The 16,873-nt window shown below is 41.9% G+C and overlaps 2 protein-coding genes across 5 annotated transcripts; both read right to left on the bottom strand.

The window, feature by feature from the left end:
* Positions 1–4,876: 4,876 nt before the first annotated feature.
* On the bottom strand, positions 4,877–6,587 carry LOC134312477 (E3 ubiquitin/ISG15 ligase TRIM25-like; the record flags this gene model as incomplete). The annotated part of the gene is made up of 2 exons (XM_062994460.1): positions 6,026–6,587; positions 4,877–4,899 (listed from the first exon to the last, which is right to left on the bottom strand). Coding segments are annotated over exons 1-2 (585 nt in total), but the record flags the coding sequence as incomplete, so codon positions are not given.
* A 4,786-nt stretch (positions 6,588–11,373) lies between these two features.
* Positions 11,374–15,033, bottom strand: LOC134312473 (tripartite motif-containing protein 16-like). 4 transcript variants are annotated; one of them, XM_062994454.1, is made up of 6 exons: positions 14,431–15,033; positions 13,904–13,999; positions 13,536–13,769; positions 12,776–12,935; positions 12,563–12,622; positions 11,374–11,910 (listed from the first exon to the last, which is right to left on the bottom strand). In XM_062994454.1, exons 1-6 carry the CDS (start codon positions 15,019–15,021, stop codon positions 11,384–11,386), a joined length of 1,668 nt encoding a protein of 555 aa, XP_062850524.1. In that variant the 5' UTR covers positions 15,022–15,033; the 3' UTR covers positions 11,374–11,383. The 4 variants fall into 4 exon arrangements, with proteins under 4 accessions (XP_062850524.1, XP_062850521.1, XP_062850523.1 ...); XM_062994451.1 differs by having other exon boundaries at positions 12,563–12,618; positions 12,754–12,935; positions 14,431–15,021; XM_062994453.1 differs by having other exon boundaries at positions 12,563–12,592; positions 14,431–15,021.
* Positions 15,034–16,873: the final 1,840 nt, after the last annotated feature.

Here is a 16,873-nt window from a genome sequence, read left to right as displayed (position 1 = left end):
CACCACTTAAAAAACAAGGCAGTAGATAAACTGGCTTCTCTAAAATGCCATTTGGTCCACATAAGGGGAAAATGTGCGTTATTCTGTGACCGATTAAAACTCTGTCCAGGATGTAATCTAGCCTCAAGCTGTGTGACCAGGATGAGGTGGATAATAAAATAAAAGGACATGATTGAAATGGGACGATTTGCTGACATCCTTTTTCCAAAGTGCTATTTTACACGCATATGTATATCAATATATATTCCAAAAGTCCAACCAACGTAAACTTCAGAAAATGAAACATACAATCTGATTACTCATACTTAAATATCTCCATTTACTAAATATTTTTAGTTTTTCATTTATATATTGTGGAAAAACTGCCAAAAATGTGGAGATTGTAAAGTATTAATCAGGACAGAAGTCAAGTCAAATTTATTTATATAGCGGTTTTTACAATGGACATTGTCTCAAAGCAACTTTACAGAATCCAGGACCAACAGATCAAAACCCCCTATGGAGAAAGCCGAGGGCAACAATGGCAAGGAAACTGATAGGTAAATACTGTCAGTCAGATAGGATGTGGAAGGTAGGTAATAACCTAGGTAATACTGCTGTTCAGTACATATTCTGCATTGCACCTGTTTCCAGGTGAATGGCACCAGTGTGCTTGAACCTGAAGTTTGGTTTTGCTGGGTTTATTTAACATAATAGCAAAGGTGCAGCTGTATTATTTTCTACCTGCTGCTGCCAAACTGTAAGGAAACAATATTAACTGTGTTGAGAATTTTTGTAAAAAGTGTAAAAATATTATAAATAAATACACACTGAAGGTCAGAGTCAGTCAGAGTCAGAGAGGTTTTATTGTCATTTCAGCTACATACAAGTACATATTGAAACGAAACAGCGTTCCTCTAGGACAGGGGTATTCAACTAAAATTTGAAGAGGTCCAGTTAGAGAAAATTTCTTGAAACAAAGGTCCGGAATGTTTAACTATATATACAGTAAATATATATATATATAGCATTTAGCGGACACTTTTATCCAAAGCGACTTACACAATGAGCAACTGAGGGTTAAGGGCCTTACTCAGGGACCCAACAGTGGCAACTTGGTGGTGGTGGGGCTTGAACCGGCAACCTTCTGTTTATTAGTCCAGTACCTTAACCACTGAGCTATCATTGCATAATATATAATATATATATTGATATATATTATATATAAGTAGCCTAGTAGTTGTATCAACATCTGCATGTAATCAATAACTGACTGTCAAATCAAATGTCTGTTTGTTTATTAGGATTATAACGTCATGTTTTACACTTTGGTTACATTCATGATAGGAACGGTAGTTATTCATTACACAAGATTCATCAGGTCACAAGTTTATATCGAACACAGTCATGGACAATTCAGTGTCTCCAATTCACCTCACTTGCACGTCTTTGTACTGTGGGAGGAAACCGGAGCACCGAAGTAAACCCATGCAGACACGGGGAGAACATGCAAACTCCACACAGAGAGGACCCGGACCGCCCCACCTTATCAAACCTTTCTCTTATCAAATTAGGAGAAAATAAAAATAAATTGTGCTCCAGTGGGAAGTAAGAACAGAGATGAGTCTCTCCATCACGGATTAAATGCTGTATTTTCGCTGTACACGTTTCTTTTTTGGAGAGCGCTATTTGTCTCCTGTCTCACTCGTCTTTTCTCAACTTTCTCCGGCACGGTCGTCTGTATCTCTCCCTTCGTTTTTTCTACGTTCGCTATCTTTCTTTTTCTTTCCACCGTCTTTTCACATGTAACTCGCCTCTAATGCCTGGTTCACACTACACGATTTTTGGCCAGATTTCGCTCGGCGACTGATTTTCCGGGTCGGAAGCAACTCAGCGTTCGCTCGGCGATCAAAACTCGGCTCTCAGTCGCTAAGTGTGAACTATCCAACAACTCGACCGGACCGGCTCGCCGACCGCTCGGCGACTGGATCGAGTTTTCTAGCAAGCCAGATATCTGATCTCAGATGTACGACTGGAAATGAGTGACATGTCGAACAGCCAATAAGAACGCAGGATACAGCGTGAGGGGAAATGCAGGCGAGGATAAAGTTTATATCATGATACACCGGCACACACACGTTTTACAGTATTTCTGATTTGGTCCTCTACAAAACATAACACCCACGCTGCATTACAAAATTATTAATTAAACCTCCAACTTACTACAGAACCATCTATACTGTTTGTGTTGCCAAATCCACTCAGATTCATTTATTTTCCTCTTTGATTTTACGCTGCACATCAGCTCACAAACTTTGATCACTCGCTACTTGTTGACGTGCATTTTTGGACGTGGTATCATTAAACCATTGGTCACTTCTCGCGTTTGTTCTCGTGACTAAACGTAGAGAAGCTCACCTGCGATTCCAGTTGGTGATGGATCGTGTAGTGTGAAACCCCCGATCGCCGATCAGTCGTGTAGTGTGAAATATACACCGACTGAAAGACTCCCGAGTGCAGGAGATTCAGTCGTGTAGTGTGAACTGTACAGCGACCTGACGACTGGGAAAGTCGTGTAGTGTGAACTTGGCATAACTCTCTCATCTGTAGAGTCGCAGTGTTTACCGACTGGAATGCACAGACTTGATTGGCTGAGTGGTGTCACGTGATCTCTGGTGTCTGTGCGTTTTCTCATCCACTAAACCGCTACCGTAAATGGTACAGAAGCTGCGCCGGTTAAAATAGAAGCGCTCCGTCAGGTTTCAAATCATAACTTTCTGTTTTGGCTGTAGGTCCGGGTCCGTATGGGACAGCTTCTGGGTCCGGACCCGGACCGCGGTCCGCCTGTTAGTGACCTCTGCTCTAGGATCACGGTGTAACACGGTACAAAAAGTGCAAGACAATACAAAACAGTGTAAATACAACAATAAATACAAAAAAATCTATAATAAATAACTACAAAAGATATTCCTAATTATCCCTAATATAAACAAGTAATTAGAAGACAGGACTAAAGACAAGTGTTAGTACATGATGGTGAATAGATGGTACAATGGTTCATGAGGTAGTGACATGTTGTACATTAGCAGCGTAAAATTGGCAATGCCGATAAGGTGCCTAAAAAGTAAATAAGGTGCAAAAATACAAGTAAGGTGCAGAAATTGCTTGTTCAGTTCCAGGAGGTGTGCAAAAAATGCAAGTAACATAGTCAATATTGTTCAGTGTGTGGCAGCAGAAAATTTCCGGAGGAAATTGTTATAGTACTGAATTGAGGAGTCTGATTGCTTGAGGGATAAAACTGTTACACAGTCTGGTTGTGTTAGTCCGGATGCTGCGGTATCGTCTCCCAGACGGGAGCAGAGTAAAAAGTCCATGTGATGGATGGGTTGGATCGTCCACAATGCTGAGAGCTTTGCGGATGCAGCGGGTGTTAAAAATGTCCGTGAGAGATGGAAGAGCGACCCCGATGATCTTTTCAGCTGTCCTCACTACTCGCTGGAGAGTCCTGCGGTCCGACGCAGTACAATTTCCGAACCAGACAGTGATGCAGCCGCTCAGGATGCTCTCGATTGTTCCTCTGTAGAACGTGGTAAGAATGGGGGGTGGCAGATGATCTTTCCTCAGTCTACTCAAAAAGTAGAGACGCTGCTGGGCTTTCTTGCTGATGGAACTGGTGTTAAGGGTCCAGGTGAGATTCTCCTCCAGATGAACACCGAGAAATTTGGTGCTCTTGACGATCTCAACAGATGAGCCGTCGATGTGCAGTGGGGAGTGGTCCCTTAGTGTCTTTCTAAAGTCAATGACCATCTCCTTGGTTTTATCCACGTTCAGAGACAGGTTGTTGACTTGGCACCAGTCCGTTAGATGTTGTATCTCCTCTCTGTACGCTGACTCATCGTTGTTGCTGATGAGTCCCACCACAGTTGTGTCGTCTGCAAACTTAACGATGGAATTCGAGCTGTGCATTGCTGTACAGTCGTGTGTAAGCAGAGTAAACAGCAGTGGACTGAGCACACAGCCTTGGGGAGCGCCGGTGCTCAGTGTGGTGGTGCTGGAGGTGTTCTTACCGATCCGGACGGACTGAGGTCTCTCAGTCAAGAAATCCAGGATCCAGTTGCAGAGAGAGGTGTTCAGGCCCAGCGTGCTCAGCTTTCCAATTAGATGCTGAGGAATGATGGTGTTGAATGCTGAGCTAAAGTCCATGAACAGCATCCTGACGTAAGTGTTCTTCCTGTCCAGGTGTGTAGAAGCCAGGTGGAGTGTAGTGGATATGGCGTCGTCCGTTGAGCGGTTAGGACAGTACGCAAACTGCAGTGGGTCCATGGTGGGAGGCAGTAGGGTCTTAATATGCCTCATGACTAGTTTCTCGAAGCACTTCATGATGATAGGCGTGAGTGCTACGGGACGATAGTCATTGAAGCATGACACAGATGACTTCTTTGGCACGGGTACGATGGTGGTCGTCTTGAGGCACGTTGGAACGATGGCGCTGCTCAGGGAGATGTTGAAGATGTCAGTGAATACATCTGCCAGCTGGTCTGCACATCCTTTGAGCACTCGGCCAGGAATGTTGTCTGGTCCAGAAGCTTTCCGTGGGTTGACTCTGTGCAGAGTTCTCCTCACGTCCGCTGTGGTGAGACGAAGCACCTGGTCATCACAAGGTGGGATCATCTTCCTCGCCAACATGTTGTTCTGCGCCTCGAACCGAGCGTAGAAGTCATTCAGCGCATCTGGAAGGGAGGCATCACTGTCACAGACGGGTGGAGTCGTCCTGTAGTTGGTGATGGCCTGGATGCCCTGCCACAAGCGCCGTGTGTCACCGCTGTTCTGGAAGTGGCTGTGGATGTTCTGGCCGTGTGCGCGCTTTGCTTCTCGGATCGCCCGGGACAGTCTGGCTCTCGCTGTTCTCAGAGCCGGCTGGTCACCTGCTTTAAAAGCGGAGTCTCGGGCCCTCAGCAGTGCACGCACCTCTGGAGTCATCCACGGCTTCTGGTTGGGTCTGGAAGTGATGGTTCTAGTGGTAGTGACGTCCTCAATGCATTTGCTGATGTAGCAGGTCACTGAAGTCGTGTACTCCTCTAGATCAGTGTAATCGCCGTATGTTGCAGCCTCCCTAAACATGTCCCAGTCAGTGCACTCAAAACAGTCCTGAAGAGCAGAGATGGATCCTTCTGGCCAGGTTTTCACCTGTTTCTGTACAGGTCTGGAGCGCCTGACGAGTGCTCTGTATGCTGGAATTAGCATTACAGAGATGTGGTCTGAGTATCCGAGGTGGGGGCGGGGCTCCGCCCGGTACGCACCGGCAATGTTCGTGTAAACATTATCCAGCGTGTTCGCTCCTCTCGTAGCAAAGTCCACATGCTGATGGAATTTAGGGAGAACAGACTTGAGATTTGCATGATTAAAATCCCCAGCGATAATAAACAGCCCGTCTGGATGAGTGTTCTGCAGTTCGCTGATGGCTCTGTAAAGTTCGCTCAATGCTTCCTTCGCGTTCGCGCTGGGCGGAAGATACACCGCGACAATAAGCACGCTGGTGAATTCCCGTGGTAAATAAAAAGGTCTGCATCTAACAATAGCAAATTCCACCATCGGAGAACAGTATGCCACAACAAGCACAGAGTCCTTGCACCATTCGGTGTTAATGTAAACACAAACTTGGGTTAGCTTTTAGCCTAGCACGGACCCCGGCTCGCTTTCCACGCTTCTGCTTCCTCGAGCACCGCTTGCGGCGCCCCCTCCCCCGGTCACCTGCTTCAGGTAACACCGAGGACTGCAGGCCTGGTTTGCGAAGTAGGCAGAGTTCATGCAGAGTTCACTGCAGATCATCTTGCAGGTTGGTTTCTGACTGTTTTCTCAATTGTAGCAGTGTCTGGCGGTTGTAAACTGAGTCAAAAGTGGTTTCCATACGTTTATAAACAAAACTGTCCTAAACAAACTTACAAACTTTTCCTGAAAACAACAAAAAAACACAGTTTTTCCGACCCCAGAGCGGCCGCTGCGTGTTAACACGCCGCCATCTTGGTCTTTATGATATAGTATCATGATATAGTATCATGTCCTTTATGATCATCCATATTGCACAACATGCAGATACACTGCTGATCAGTACGACAGTAAACCTCCAGCAGTTTATCATGCTGAGAGCAGATCTGCTCCTGGAGTCGTCTGGAGGCTTTAACCAGTTTGTGCTTCTTAAAAGCAGGAGATTGATAGTGAGGCTGGATGTGAGTTTCACAATAAGAAGCCAAACACACCAGACAGGATTTAACAGCTTTGTATTTTCTCCCAGTACAGAAATCACACTCCACATCTTCAGGTCCAGCAGAACAGTGAGCAGGTTGTGGAGCCTGAAGTTCTGTTTTCTTCAGTTTCTCCACAACTTCAGCCAGAATGGTGTTTTTACTCACAGCAGGTCTTGGAGTGAAGGTTTCTCTACACTGTGGACAGCTGTATGTTCCTTTATCATCCTCCTGATCCCAGCAGTTGTTGATACACACCAGACAGAAACTGTGTCCACATGGAACAGCAACTGGATCCTTTAGTAGTTCCAGACAGACTGGACAGCTGAACTGGTCCTGAGCTACTGAAATATTTGCTTCTGCCATTGAACTGCAGGTTTATAAACTAGGACAGAAACACCAGTATAAACACACCGTCACTTACAGCAGCTCAAACTTCCTGCTTCAGTCTGAAAAGACAAACACAAAATAACAATACACACAATAATGATTAACCAGAACTTACAGTTTATATAATTATTATAAACTCAAACACCGAAATTAACTAAAACTACAATCACAGATACAAAACAGATCTGAACTTACTGGTACTGAACAGGAACAGATCAGTTTCAGTTCAGCTGAAATACAGGTAGGAGGAGCAAAGTTTCACTCATTAACCATTTTAATACCAAACACATAATGATCTTTATTTCATGTATTAATCTTCAGCAGCCAGTTTATTATGATCAGAGTCTCTGTGAGTCCAGCACCATCTATAAACACTGGGCACAATTAAGGCAGCAATACTACCTGGACAGGCACCAATATATCACACACACATTTACCTACTCACTCTTCTTTATGGAAGATTTAAAGTAACATACTTTCTGTGTGCTTTTGTAAAGTGGAAGGAAACCGGAGTACCTGTAGGAATACTATAAATATGCAAGGTTTAAACCCAGGTCTACAGGACTGTGGTGATGTGTGGCACTGTGAAGCTGTAACGAACCTGCCTGTGACACCTTCATCCACCAGCAGAGGGAAGCACAGGACAAATAATGGTAAACTAATAGTGGTTCTAAAGCTCTAAATGTCCCAGAGGCTCCCACACTCATTATAGTTTAATGTACTGCAGGTGAATTCAGCATCATATAAGCTGGATCTGAATTCAGCTCCACTTTAAGTCTTGATTCTGTTCCACCAGTGCACTTGGGTCCAGAATCAATATGGTGCCATCCAACTGTGTCATTCAACATCACCATATTACAGCCACCTAAAGATTTGTCTTGTTAGTTAAAATACAGATTTAAACTCTTGGTTGTTCAGCATGTGAAATGAAGAAGGGTCTGGCTTCAGACATGCACTCACAGCCTGACATGTAGCCAGACTTTATTGGGTGAAGTGGGTGCTCCAGTCACTGTCTGTGAGAAGTTTTGTATGTTCTTTCTGTGCCAGCGTGAATCTTCTCCAGATTTTTTAGTTTACTTCCACCACTTAAAAAACAAGACAGTAGATAAACTGGGACAGTTTGCTGACATCCCTTTTCCAGAGTGCCTGAACCTTGAGTTTGGTGGTGTTGGGTTAATTTAACATAATAGTATTATTTTCTACATGCTGCTGCCAAATAGTAAATAAACAAAATACAGATGTTTTATATGAACATGTGTTGAGGAATTTCAAAATGGTAAAAACATTAGAAATAAAAACACACTGAACGTGTGATTATAGTAAAGTTTATTGGTTATTAAATACAATAGAATATTAGATGCTATACATTGCAGAATCATATTGTATAACCCAAAATCCACATGTGTACAGAATCATGTTATACAGTAACTAGTCTCACAGGTTCAGACTTTTTCTCTGACGTGATTAAAATCTGCAGAATCTGCAGGTGATTTTGATTTGCAGTTAAATGGTAACAAGATTTATTAGAGGGGAACAAGTTCAGTTTAAATTGTACATGCCAATCAATGTATCCCAAGAGTGGAGCTTAAAATTACATCAGTGTTTTAAGCAGCACCACTGTACCTAATAGCATGTCTAATTAGTGCACCACGAACAATGTAGTTATTCACTATGTAGCAAATTGGATGGACGCAGCCTGGAAATCACTTGTAAACAAGGTTTATGTGTAAAAATAATATGATCTTTACACACCAGTAATGAAATATCATAGTTTGTAAACTGTAAACTGCAGACTGTGCAGTAGCATTATAAGGAATTATGAATAAACGTGTATTCCAATTGAAATACCTTTAAGAGCACTCAATACAATGGTAAGTCTATTTCTGAAACATTTGTATAATGACCTTTTCCAGATGTTGAATCCTGTTAACAAAATGGCAGCTGACCATATGAGACTATCCTGATCCTAGTAGATATTTCACTGTTAATTTTCCTGGTTTAACATGAGCTACATTCAGTAAGATTAAACTTAATGTGGAGGATTTAGTGCACAAGATCAAATGCAGCATCAATACAAAACACAATAAACCCACATACATTTATACAGAAGTACAAGATTTGAAAGTCCACACATCGTAAATCCCTTAAAGATAAAAGAAAATTATAAAGTGCAACAAAATATAATAAAATAAAACTTCCTGCTTGCAGGCTGTACCACAAAAATCAGAATTTAAGAACAAACATTTTAGAATGATTGGATTATTGCAAAGCTTAAAAATTTTACAGCAGGCCTCTTAAATTTGTTTTAAACAATTTTCATATTGTCTGTATTACAATTTCCAGTTGTAGATCTAAATAAGGTAAAAGTTTGTTTTATTTATGCATTTTCTCCAGATTTAGCATAGTCAATTTGTCTTTCGCTGCTGGGGATCCCTTATTTTAGACGAGGTGGGTATATTGCCCCCTCCAACCCGCGTGCAGCCCTTTGTGGAACCTTTTTCACTTATGCACTCTGCACAGGCACCTCTCTATCTGCCAATCATGATCCTTACACAGCATTTGAAGACCCCACCCACATAGTCCGGTCATTCCACCCTAGCAGAACCGTGTCTGCTGCAGGCACTGCCAATTATGCCTGCTAATTATAAGCCCAGCTGACCGGAAATGTCGAGTTTCAAACCGAGGTGTTCAGAATCTCAGTGCTGGTGTGCTAGCAGAATATCACGCTGTGCCACCTGGGTGCCATATACAGTGTATCACAAAAGTGAGTACACCCCTCACATTTCTGCAGATATTTAAGTATATCTTTTCATGGGACAACACTGACAAAATGACACTTTGACACAATGAAAAGTAGTCTGTGTGCAGCTTATATAACAGTGTAAATTTATTCTTCCCTCAAAATAACTCAATATACAGCCATTAATGTCTAAACCATTGGCAACAAAAGTGAGTACACCCCTAAGAGACTACACCCCTAAATGTCCAAATTGAGCACTGCTTGTCATTTTCCCTCCAAAATGTCATGTGATTTGTTAGTGTTACTAGGTCTCAGGTGTGCATAGGGAGCAGGTGTGTTCAATTTAGTAGTACAGCTCTCACACTCTCTCATACTGGTCACTGAAAGTTCCAACATGGCACCTCATGGCAAATAACTCTCTGAGGATCTTAAAAGACGAATTGTTGCACTACATGAAGATGGCCAAGGCTACAAGAAGATTGCCAACACCCTGAAACTGAGCTGCAGCACAGTGGCCAAGATCATCCAGCGTTTTAAAAGAGCAGGGTCCACTCAGAACAGACCTCGCGTCGGTCGTCCAAAGAAGCTGAGTGCACGTGCTCAGCGTCACATCCAACTGCTGTCTTTGAAAGATAGGCGCAGGAGTGCTGTCAGCATTGCTGCAGAGATTGAAAAGGTGGGGGGTCAGCCTGTCAGTGCTCAGACCATACGCCGCACACTACATCAAATTGGTCTGCATGGCTGTCACCCCAGAAGGAAGCCTCTTCTGAAGTCTCTACACAAGAAAGCCCGCAAACAGTTTGCTGAAGACATGTCAACAAAGGACATGGATTACTGGAACCATGTCCTATGGTCTGAGGAGACCAAGATTAATTTGTTTGGTTCAGATGGTCTCAAGCATGTGTGGCGGCAATCAGGTGAGGAGTACAAAGATAAGTGTGTCATGCCTACAGTCAAGCATGGTGGTGGGAATGCCATGGTCTGGGGCTGCATGGGTGCAGCAGGTGTTGTGGAGTTACATTTCATTGAGGGACACATGAACTCCAATATGTACTGTGAAATACTGAAGCAGAGCATGATCCCCTCCCTCCGGAAACTAGGTCGCAGGGCAGTGTTCCAGCATGATAATGACCCCAAACACACCTCTAAGACGACCACTGCTTTATTGAAGAGGCTGAGGGTAAAGGTGATGGACTGGCCAAGCATGTCTCCAGACCTAAACCCAATAGAACATCTTTGGGGCATCCTCAAGCGGAAGGTGGAGGAGTGCAAAGTCTCGAATATCCGCCAGCTCCGTGATGTCGTCATGGAGGAGTGGAAAAGCATTCCAGTGGCAACCTGTGAAGCTCTGGTAAACTCCATGCCCAGGAGAGTTAAGGCAGTTCTGGGAAATAATGGTGGCCACACAAAATATTGACACTTCAGGAACTTTCACTAAGGGGTGTACTCACTTTTGTTGCCGGTGGTTTAGACATTAATGGCTGTATATTGAGTTATTTTGAGGGAAGAATAAATTTACACTGTTATATAAGCTGCACACAGACTACTTTTCATTGTGTCAAAGTGTCATTTTGTCAGTGTTGTCCCATGAAAAGATATACTTAAATATCTGCAGAAATGTCAGGGGTGTACTCACTTTTGTGATACACTGTACATACTTTTTAGTTTATTCAGTTTGAGAGGTGGACACATCAGACCAAAACACCTCCAATCTGTTTCCAATCTGTTTCACTCTATTTCAGATAAGCTTTAGCCCAGAGAAGTCAATGGCGTTTATGGCTGTTGTTTATATATGGCTTCTGCTTTGTGTACTAATATTCTTCCCAGTCTTACATTGCCCAACTTTTTTAGAATGTTTTGCAGGCATCAACTTCATCAAATATATATATTTGAGGTTTACACAAATGCATCTCAAATAAGACAGTTGCCAACTAGCACAGTTGCAAACCCTTTTATTTACCAAACAGCAGAGATGTACAGAGTAACATGCTATACTGTAGGCTAGCACAGTGAAATGCTGCACCACCCGAGCTTAATTATCTAATTTCACTTTTGACTCTTTATAAAGCAAAAACCCCGGGTAGAGGGGCTGAGTGAACGTGGTCTGAACTCTGTGGAGGAGCTTTATTGTATCAGAGACGCTGTAGAAGGACAGAGTTCCTGCTCTGTAATCCACATACACTCCTATTCTAGAGGAACTCGGCATTATGGGAATTTTAGTCTCTTTGTTATTGTACCAGAATGTAAATCTGGATGGAGAACAGAACAAACTCCAGGACTGATCATTATATCCAAACCAACACTTATTATCACGTCCCTTCCTGCTGATGCTTTTATATGACACTGCTATAGAAACCCCAATATTCCCACTCCACTCAACCTCCCAGTAACAGCGTCCACTCACACTCTCTCTACACAGAACCTGAGAGGAACAATCAAATCTATCTGGATGATCAGGATACAACCTGTCTGTTTCACTGCAGGTCACCACTTTGTTCTCCTCAGACAGACGGAGGAGTTCATTTACTGTGTTCGGATCCAGTGTGAACCCACAGAAATCTGGAGAGGAAAATTTTTTTTGAAATTTTTTTTTAACACGTTTCTGTTTAAATGTTGAGTGACTGTGTTCGCTAATAAAAACATTACAGCACACATTTGTACACTATATGATCAAAAGTATGTGGACACCTGACCTGTTGATCATCCCATTTCAAATACCCTCCCACTGTACTGATATAAAAGCTTCCACTCTTCTGGGAAAGCCTTTGTAGTGTTTCTGTGGGAATTTGTGTCAATTTTGTCAAAAGATTATTTGTGTGGTCTAGCACTGATGTTGAACAAGAATGCTTTGCACACAATCAGTGTTCCAATTCATCATAAATGTATTCAGTCAAAATAAAGTCAGAGCTCTGTGCAGGATGCTGGAATACCAAAATGATCATCACATCTTTATGGACCTCACAAGAAAACAGAAACATGAAGAGGCCTTCCTCATATTGTTGCCACAAACTTGATTTGTTTGGTTTAATTGAGCTTACTTAATTAATGTTATTAATTTCATTAAATACCATTTAGCAGTGGGTGTGGCTAAAACAGATAAACTCATAAATTAGGAGTGGTGGGGTGTCCACATATTTTTGATTATACAATGTATAGTGTACTGTAGGTTCTGATATTGCTGTGTTTATATTTGTGTGATTAATAGACTTACATTGTAGAAACTCTCGTCTGGTTTGTGGTTTAGGTGAAGAAATGATCCAGATTTTTCTCACTACAGAAACACAGAAACAAAAACACAATTACACTTCATTCATTCATTTATTTATTTATTCATTTTCAATAACTGATTTAACCTGGTCAGGGTCAAATCGTCCGTAATGTGTTGACTTAATACAACATAACATTGAGGTTATCTGTAGCTCACCTCCACATGATATCTTCTCATTTTTGTCTTTACAAAATTCTCCTAGTTTCTCTCTGAGCTCAGACATGGACTTTGTTACACCATCATAAGTGAGTAGAGGATTTAATGTGATGGTGGGTGATTCTGCAGGTCCAGCAGAGAGCAAATGAGACTGGAAAGTCTACAAAGAGATAAAAAGACAAAAGGAAGACGTGAACATGGCATGACTGGCATTGCAGAGGCTAATCCAAACTTTTCTACATTTAGCCCATAGAGGTTAGCAGGGGAGTCTCCCGACACACATTTCCAGTAGGCATGCACGGCAAGTCACCTTGTAATTATATAGTAGTCCATACACTGTACAATCATTACCTGTTTACTGTTTTTAATATATGCACCTTCATTTTTTACTTATCTGATCACTACTGCACCTTTTACTGTATTATATGTAAATAATCTCTATCTTGCACTTCTGGTTAGATGCTACTGCATTTCGTTGGCTTTGTACTTGTACTATGCACAATGACAATAAAGTTGAATCTAATCTAATCTAATCTAATTAGGTCCCAGTGACACACAATTAATTCACCTAATTACCAAGCTTCCCAAATATTAGGGTTTTCACTTGGAGGGATTTTGGGTAACTTTTAATTATCGTTACTTTTAACGCTGATGTGTGAATTACACAACAATAGTCTTAAAATTAGTACTAATGTGCCAGTGCCAAAAATATCTACTAAATTGGCTGCTTTAGCAGCTGCTTTTTGTGGGGATTCTGGACCTGGAGGAAATGGATGGGATCCTCTGTGTGTGAAAGCTCCTCCAGTTCAGCATTTCTCCTCTTTAACTCCTCAATCTCTTGCTGCAGCTGCTTCATGAATTCTTCAGCTTGACTCACTGCAGCTTTTTCTTCATCTCTGATCAGTTCTGTAACTTCAGAGCATCTTCTCTTAATGGAGCTGATTAGTTCAGTACAGATCCTCTCAATGTTCTTCACTTCTGTCTGTGCAGAGCTCTGTTAGGAAATACAGAAAGAAGTATTTATAACTGAGACAAATTATTGAACTTACAGACACTTGTGTATGATGTTCTGATCCTAATCCTGAAAATCCTTTTTCAGCTCATCAGTCAGTTCTTTTTTAAACTCACCCTGTGAGACTCCACAGCTTTTCTCAGCTTCTGAATCTCATCCTCTCTGTTCTGGATTCTCTGATGTGATTCTCTCTGTATCTCCTCCAACTTCTTCTGCTCAGAAACACAAATTATAATTAAACTTTAGTGTGTTAAAGGAATTACAGTAAAAAAATGAAAGCATCATTGTTTAAAACAAAATATTATACATGAGTTCATTGAGAGTTTGTTGATTATCTGATTGATGATTAATTTACATCCAGAAACTTAAAAATGCAGAAAGTTCTATAATGTGATTTAACTTTGTGGCATGCCCTCTTCATTTTTGGTTAGTAATTATGATTGTCTATAGCTTGTATACTAGTTACCATATAAATAACAAAGCTTTCTCTAAGGCTCTAATTTGTCTAATTTGAGAGGATTTGAAACCATTTAATGTGAGAAATATGTAAAAACAGAGAAAGTCAAATAAGGCTTATTTGTTTTTCACAGCATTGTGAAAACTAAACAATCACTTGTATTAGAATATTGTATAACAGTTTTACCTGTTTCTCAGTTCTTTCTCCTGCAGCTGATATTGTATCATGTCCTTTATGATCATCCATGATGCACAACATGCAGATACACTGCTGATCAGTACAACAGTAAACCTCCAGCAGTTTATCATGCTGAGAGCAGATCTGCTCCTGGAGTCGTCTGGAGGCTTTAACCAGTTTGTGCTTCTTAAAAGCAGGAGATTCATAGTGAGGCTGGAGGTGAGTTTCACAGTAAGAGGCCAAACACACCAGACAGGATTTAACAGCTTTGTATTTTCTCCCAGTACAGAAATCACACTCCACATCTTCAGGTCCAGTAGAACAGTGAGCAGGTAGTGGAGCCTTAAGTTCTGTTTTCTTCAGTTTCTCCACAACTTCAGCCAGAATGGTGTTTTTCCTCAGGACAGGTCTTGGAGTGAAGGTTTGTCTACACTGTGGACAGCTGTATGTTCCCTTATCATCCTCCTGATCCCAGCAGTTGTTTATACAGACCATACAGAAACTGTGTCCACATGGTGTAGTTACTGGATCCTTCAGTAGTTCCAGACAGATTGGACAGCTGAACTGGTCCTGAGCTACTGAAATATTTGCTTCTGCCATTTTACTGCAGGTTTATAAACTAGGACAGAAACACCAGTATAAACACACCGTCACTTACAGCAGCTCAAACTTCCTGCTTCAGTCTAAGAGGACGAACACGTTAAATAACAATACACACAGTATACACACAATAATTCTCACCCAGAACTTACAGTTTGTATAATTATTTTAAACTCTAACACAGAAATTAACAAAATCTACAATCACAGATACAAAACAGATCTGAACTTACTGGTACTGAACAGGAACAGATCAGTTTCAGTTCAGCTGAAATACAGGAAGGAAGAGACAAAAAGTTTCACTCATTAACCATTTTAATACCAAACACATTTTACTCAAATATTCTGCCATATGACCCTTTATTTATTTATTCATCTTCAGTAGCCACTTTTTTATCTGTAAACACTGGACACAAGGCAGCAATACTACATGCACAGGGCATCAATCCATCACAGGTTACCACACTCACTCATTTACCTTCTCACTCACCTTTATGGGTCATTTAAAGTAATCAATCCACTTTCTGTGTGCTTTTGTAAAGTGGAAAGAAACCGAAGTACCTGGCTGAAACACATATAAATATGCAAGGTTTAAACCCAGGTCCACAGGACTGTACGCGGTGCTGTGTGGCACTGCCCAGCTACGACGAAGTGGTCTGCAACAGCTTTTTCCACCAGCAGAGGGCAGCACAGGAAAACTAATCCACGTTGTTTAGTCGAGTTTTGCGTTGACAGCTGTAGACGGTCGGTTTAAAACTGACCTCACTAAAAAGAGAGATGAGAGATGACTTACAGTAACATGAGAGATGACTTACAGTAACCTGAGAAGAATATTGAATGTGATCAGTGTTGCTGGATGACTGAGAGCTAAACAAGTTTGCTAAATAAAAAGACTAATAGTAATCTAGCAAATAACAACTTTGAATTGATCAGTCTTTGGCTTGTCGAATTGACACAGCATTATCTTTTCCTTGGTTCATTACCACACGTTATAGAGCACATAATCTCATACTGAATACCACCTTGGGAGGTTAAACGTTCATTGAGTTACATTTCTTTTAGCTCTGGTTTGAGTATCAGTATGGTGTCATCCAACCATGGCTGGATTACTGACCGGGCCAGTGGGGCCAGCGCCCAGGGGCCCTTGAGGTCAGGGGGCCCGGGGGGGGGGGGGGGGGCCCTGGCCCAAAACATTTTGCGATGCCTATCAACATTTATGATACAATATATTTTTATTTCCGAGGGCCCTCCATTTTAAGGATCCTCTGACTATTAGGGACTTTGACCCCAGGGCCTCTTGGGGGCCCTAGCCATGCTTTTGGGCCCTAGCCATGCTTTTGGGGGCCCTAGCCATGCTTTTGGGCCCCTTATGAAAATGGATGAGGCGTTGTGGCACTGCTCTGACTTCGACTTCTGGCTATTAGGGGTCCTAGGAAAGAGGGGGGCATATTTTTAGAGGGCCCTGGTTATGAGAGCCCCTACCAGGGGGCCCTAGAGAAGAGCAGGGCATACCATTAGAGGGCCCTTGATCACGAGGGCCCCTGCTATGGGGCCCTTGACTTTCATAGAAGTCGTTTACCATGGCTCCTTGACTTTCTAGGGACCTACAAATTGCCAGGCAAGCTACCATATTTCATAACAGACGTTTTGTTGCAAATATGCGATTCAGGCCCTTACTTAATGTTTCTGAATTTGTATTGTTTCAAAATTATTATGTTCAATTTCTCTTAAGCGCAGAGATACAAATTAATTTAGCAATTTTACAATTATTTAAATTTAAGACAAGCAATTTGTCTGATGAATGCTATCTTTGACACCGATTAAATTGAGTGAATGTGGCCAAGGGTGTGATT

The sequence above is a fragment of the Trichomycterus rosablanca genome, chromosome 4 (genome assembly GCF_030014385.1).
Source record: "Trichomycterus rosablanca isolate fTriRos1 chromosome 4, fTriRos1.hap1, whole genome shotgun sequence".
NCBI lineage: Eukaryota > Metazoa > Chordata > Actinopteri > Siluriformes > Trichomycteridae > Trichomycterus > Trichomycterus rosablanca.
Note: the sequence above shows the minus strand (reverse complement) of the source record. Positions and strands in the feature narration are given on the sequence as shown.

Coding starts and splice junctions, on each gene's coding strand:
- LOC134312473 (XM_062994451.1), bottom strand. CDS start 15,021: ATGGCAGAAGCAAATATTTCAGTAGCTCAGGACCAGTTCAGCTGTCCA. Junction 13,770..13,903: donor AAGCTGTGGAGTCTCACAGG/GTGAGTTTAAAA, acceptor ATTTCCTAACAG/AGCTCTGCACAGACAGAAGT. Junction 12,936..13,535: donor ATCCCATCCATTTCCTCCAG/GTCCAGAATCCC, acceptor ATCTCTTTGTAG/ACTTTCCAGTCTCATTTGCT.